The sequence below is a fragment of the Seriola dumerili genome, unplaced genomic scaffold (genome assembly GCF_002260705.1).
Source record: "Seriola dumerili isolate Sdu_G_001 unplaced genomic scaffold, Sdu_1.0 BDQW01000073.1, whole genome shotgun sequence".
Taxonomy (NCBI): Eukaryota; Metazoa; Chordata; class Actinopteri; order Carangiformes; family Carangidae; genus Seriola; species Seriola dumerili.
Genome location: NW_019174328.1, coordinates 340,803 through 346,694, shown reverse-complemented (window position 1 = coordinate 346,694; position 5,892 = coordinate 340,803). Strand labels below are relative to the sequence as shown.

Sequence of the window (5,892 nt, the reverse complement as noted above, 5' to 3'; positions counted from 1 at the left end):
AAAAATGCAGCCTTTCGCACATGCGCAGTGAACATGTCTTCAACACACATTTTTTCAGGTTTATTCTTTCAGCTTTCTTTACCGCCATCTTCTGGTGAGGAGGACAGACGTTATAACACACAGTAATGAAAATCTTTGAACCTCAGCCCCAGTTTGACTTTTGTGAATTTAATACTGCATGACTGAAGAGTATTGGGAACTGCAACACTAAACTTACTGTGGCTAACATGCAGTGCTACTATTGTAAAATCTTTATTGATCTGATTACGACTCATTATTTGAATGATTATAACAAATAACAGTAACACTAGTACTTGTAATAACTGCAGTAAAGGTCAGTTTTGTAATGTGGAGAAGACTAGCATCACATGCTAAAAATGCTCATACCTGCTGTGCCAAGGCAGACATGCTAGCATATTAACCTCCTGTGAATAGTTTAAAACTTATTTGTTGTGGATGGGAGAAATATTTAGTTTTTTTCTTCCTTTCTTTGTATGTGTGTGTGTGTGTGTGTGTGTGTGTGTGTGTGTGTGTGTGTGTGTTTGTTTAATGCTCTTTTGGGGAGGTGTATTTAAAAGATAAAACATGAAGGAGAGACATCCCATCATCTCTGTCAATTTGGCAAACAAAAACTGATGTCTTGTAATTCAGAAACTCATCACTGTCTGATAAATCTTCTTCCTCCTCCAGCAGAAATTTGGCCACAGTCCTTTCCTGTGAGATAGTGGGGAACACATGCTGGATATCGGTACCACTCTTATATGCTTTCAGTATGTAAAAGAGGTTTGGGTTTATGTACAGCGGGTTTGAAGGATAAAAGCCTGACTGGTCTCTGATTGAAATAACATTGGTTTAACCTCATTGTTACACCCGAGCAGCTTCCTAATACTCCAACCATCCACACAACCACAGCCATGATATTTTGATTCATAAATTTAGCCATAAATTTCCTTTTAAAATATGAACTGTTGGAAGGTATGCAGTGCACATGTTTATATTTCCACATTTATTTTTATGGCACTGCTATGACTCCATGTCTATTTTAGTTACAGTTCTTCACCATTGAAAATCTGCCCGAAATGATGGATTGTATGTATGTAATCGTATTTATTTATTTTTATTTTGGATCACCTTGCAAAGTCAAAGGTAGTAAATGTTGTAATTATTAGTTAAGAGAACATTAATGACAAAAACAACAGAGATATGAAAGTGATATTTCTGTAACATTACAACAGATTTTCTCCCAAAAATTCTTAAGTAGCTTTAAATTTAAAACATAAATTATGAAAATGAATCATTTTCCACATTACGCAGGTCACCATATGACGGTTTGGACTCTGTATTTGCTTTTACTGACACTGAACTACAACATGACTTTAAAGCAATGATCTTAACAGAGTTACAGAGGTTATTAGTGGGCTCCATGAAACCTGATGGTAAACTGACACTGCACTGGTGGACCTCACTTCAAGGCTTAACAAGTCAAAAATATTGTGCGTATTGACACCTTCACGGTCACAGTCACTGGCCACTGTACTGACGAATGCTCTCAACTGAGCACGTCCATCTCTTTCTCCATGGCCTCCACATTGTTCTCCAGACTGTACGTGGCCCATTTGTTGAGCCTGCTGTACAGAGGCAGTCCGCTCTTCTCCCTGTAGAGGTAGACGCCGGTCACTCTGTTCCACTCAGTGCTGCAGATAGGACTAGCACTCTGGTGTTCAGCCAGCTGCTCCTTCTCCTCCTTCTCCAGTGCCACGAAGCCGAAGAAGCGCTTCACGTTCTCTGCGGCCAGGAGGTGGGCGTGGACCGCCGCCGTGCGCTGGAAGAGGTTATTCTCATTAGAGCGGTACTGGGACCAGTAGTCCTCCTGCAGGTAGCCCAGTGGAGAGGAGCAGCGCTTCATGCACAGGATCAGGAAGACCATCAGAGACATCCCTGCCACCAGCAGCCAGCCAATCAGCTGAAGACGACAGACAGAGGTGAAGTCAACACCTTGTGTAGGTTCTGGATAAGTTACAACATATAATGTATTATACCGCTACCTGTTGTGTGTGTGTGTGACCATCATCATCATCATCACCATCATCATCATCATCATCATCATCAAATGTCAGATAATCGATGAACTTGTCTTGACTACAGCTAATGGGCCTTTGTTGCATCTTTATTTCACTGTTGCCATCACACTCATCTCTCCTGCCATTCCCTCATTGTCCAGCTGTGTCCCCGGTGTTTTCCCGCTTTTCTGCATCACCTGACCTCCACATCAACCTGCACACCGGCTCCCAATTCCCTCCTTATCTCCGCAATAAGCCATAGTTCGCTGCCAGATCACTTGTTTTGCCTTCCATCTTTCTGTCCTGTTACCCCACCTGCCTTATTTTTCACCAACTACACTGTGAGATGAGCTTTTGAGTCCACGCCCTAGTTTGTTGTGGCACTTGACATGCCACAGCCTAACAGAGATCATCAACGTTAAAAGGAATCCTTAAGACAGTGGTTCCCAACCTGTGCGCCGTGTATTGCAAATGGGCCGACAAATCATATGCAAAACAGTACAACTTTGGTGAAAAGATGTAATTATTAAAAAAAAAAAATAGAAATACTGTTTTTAAATGTTTTAAAATGAAATGATCTAAAAACATTAAAATGTCATTGTTTCTTTTCTCATATTAAGGCCTATCACTGCGATAAGCCAAAGAACTTTGGACCACTTTGACACCGGATCACATCACAAACTTGTTTGCTTTCTCAGTCTGATAGCTGGTTAGCAACAGGAAGAGTCAAGAGACAGATGATGAATGAACAAGTGATCTCTCCTCTGTCAAACAGAAGAGGAAACATTGAGCTTCCTCTGCTTTCAGTTCAGTCCTGAAAGTTCAATCATTATCATTAAACTAATGAAAAAAAAAAAGATTTTCAAGTGGGCCATGAAATAGAAAAAGGTGGGAAACCAGTGCCATTAGATAATTCCACTCTGGGACTTGTCAACACCTGTAGTGACTCATAAATTGTAGGCAACTTGCAACGATACTTAAAATACCTAATTCTCTCTAACAGGGAGAAAAGAAGAGAAACTTGTAAAAAAAAAAAAAACCTCTCAGGTCACAGTGGAAACATACAGTATGTAGTAGTACATTACATAGATGATCATCCAGCAGTGGCATATTTGAGAGGAAAGAGGAGACGGGTTGTTTTTTTTCTCTTCAGTATCCAACATACATCATTTCCTCTATGTGGATACTTCATTTCTGGTTTCCTACTTTGTGGCAGAAATGTCAGATTACATTCAACCTGAGCAACAGAGCTGAACCCTTATATAAAATGCAAATGCACTGAGTGACTTTTGATACATCCCAGCACAGAAACAGTATGAAATATAACATTTGAAAAAGTGTTGCCAAGTGGTAGGTGTGCAAGCCCTCTGAGCCTCAACCTAATCCCTGACTGTATCTGGCAACCTGCACTATAGACGGAGACACTACTCCCCCAGCCTTGAGTCTTTGTGCTGTCCTCAACAGACACAAGAATGAGTGGTGTCAATCCTCTCACTGAGCTTTCGATAAGAAACAAACAGCATCCCTTTCCTGGGTTTTGACGGCAGATAAAATGGCTGCCACTGATTTTCTTCTTGGTATTTTAAATTTCCTGTTTGTGTGCGGCCATGGTAACTATAATCAATGCTAATTTTCAACTGAGGTCCACCAGCGGCCGTGGTGGTTGTGAAGCATATCCTGCAGTCCATATGTATTTTTACATTTTATAAGACACAAAAAATAAACCTCACTTTTTAAATCTGTCACAGTAAATTGTAGTAGTTTAAATGTAACTTATACTGTATATATACATATAATTACATATAATTGGATCAAAATTGTTAATCTTACTTCAATAATTTTCAACTTCACACTATTGACAATATAATCAGCAGGGTTATTGAGGTATAGATAGGTTATTATATAAAACTTTTTAGTTTTATTTAGTCAGTCATTTTTGTCTATAAGATAATATGATAATAATATTAACTAATGCATATATGAGTCAGATCTGAACTGATTCCAAACATTTTGTATCTTGAAAGATCTCATTGCTTTTGATTATTGTGACTGATTAATGTGAACTGAAATAACCCCAGAGGAAGATGTTATTCTACATATTTATGTACTCTATGCATATCTACACATACACTGTATTATCACATTTAAAACATTAGTTAAATTCATGACGTTACTCATTCGTATGATGTGATCATTTCCAGACTCCCTGTGTCCCTGACAGCATCACTGGCAGGTGAACATCTTTTTTTATGCCTGCGTGCCAGAGACAGTCAGAGCTGCAGGCAAATTGTATTCCATCCCATTCTCATGAACATGATATCTCAGTAATGCCTTAAGGGAACTTCTTTAAATTTGGCACAAACATTCACTAGGACTCAAAGATTAACTGATTAGATTTTGGTGGTCAAAGGTCAAAGGTCATGGTAACCGTGATCTCACATTCTTGTGAATGCAGTATATCAGGAACATCCAGAGGGAGCATTATCACTTCTGTCACACTGTGACCTCACAAAACACTTTTTGGCCGTAACTCACAAAATAATTCATTAATTATGACACAATTTAACTCAAATATCTATAAAGATGAAGTTAAGTGAAAACATTTCATATCCAAAAGGTCACCTTCTCTGTGACATCATAATGTTCTGCAAAAACATATCTGGCATCATTCAACGCTGTAACTCAGGAAGAAGAGACTGTGACCATATTTCCTGCAACTTGACTGGTTGGTGGAGGAAACAACAAGGGGATGGTGGTTCTAGTTTATTTTGACGCAACAGCTTAGTTAACCAAATTGATTTCATTCTCAGAAACAAACCTGTAAGCCATAAAAGCTACCAAGGCCCAGACCTCAGTGGTATCATACAGTGGTTACAGTGTCTAACAACGTCTATTGAACATGCAAGAGACAAAATCAAGACGGTCCTGCAAACGCAAAGCATGATGTACGCCATTACCTGAGATTCATATTTCAGTCGACGCTCAATTTCAGCCCAGAAGCCTTGTAGCTCTGCTGGGCCACTTGCTTGACATGGCAATTTTGCCATGACCTCTGACCCCTGATCTGAGGGGAAGTTCTCCAGTGTACTGCTGTTGACAAACTCACTGAGGGCGCATGTGTACACCTGGCCCTTCAACAAAGAGATGACCACCCACGTCAGTGGAGCCACAACAGCTCGACCAATGATGGTCCCCAGCAGCGCAAAGGCGCTGGCTCCCGACAGCTTTCGGCACTTCCTGAGCCGACACTCGAACACCAGGTCCCAGGTGCTCTTGTTCATCATTATTCCAACGAGGAAAAACGCCAGTGCTGGAACACCAATGGCAGCCAGGCCGTAGACGTAGTTCCTCCCAGACGCACACGGACAGTTAAAGGCGAACACGCTGTACGCAGTCTGACCGGCCACAGTCCCCAGAGCGATCAGACCATTGAAGATCATCACATCTTTACTCTTGAAGAAGAGGGACACAAACTTAAAGTTCTCTGTGACGAGTGCAGCAGCAGCCATGTTGGATCTTTACTGAGAATAAGACTTGAAGAGCTGTGTTTGGTTTACAACAACATCAGAGACACAGAGCTGCAGAGACACAAAGAGAAGAGAAATACATCAGACACTAAAAGTTTATGAGAGACTGCTTTGAATCTTACAGTCATCTGAAGTTTTGCAGGGATTGTTTTGTAATGAATGGTTTCAGTTCATTTGCAGAATATAAGTATTACACTGTTTATGGCATCAGTCAACAAAGACAGTTGAAAACATACTCAGATTAAAGACACTGGAAACAAAGAGGTACTATGAAATGCAGTCTTATGCAAACTCACGCAGTGGCA

The 5,892-nt window shown here is 40.4% G+C and overlaps 1 protein-coding gene across 1 annotated transcript; it reads right to left on the bottom strand.

Moving 5' to 3' along the window:
* Positions 1–1,246: 1,246 nt before the first annotated feature.
* Positions 1,247–5,620, bottom strand: calhm2 (calcium homeostasis modulator family member 2). Its single transcript, XM_022743927.1, has 2 exons — positions 5,018–5,620; positions 1,247–1,963 (listed from the first exon to the last, which is right to left on the bottom strand). The coding sequence occupies exons 1-2, from the start codon at positions 5,567–5,569 to the stop codon at positions 1,550–1,552; spliced, it is 966 nt and encodes a 321-aa protein (XP_022599648.1). The 5' UTR covers positions 5,570–5,620; the 3' UTR covers positions 1,247–1,549.
* Between the last annotated feature and the right edge of the window lie 272 nt (positions 5,621–5,892).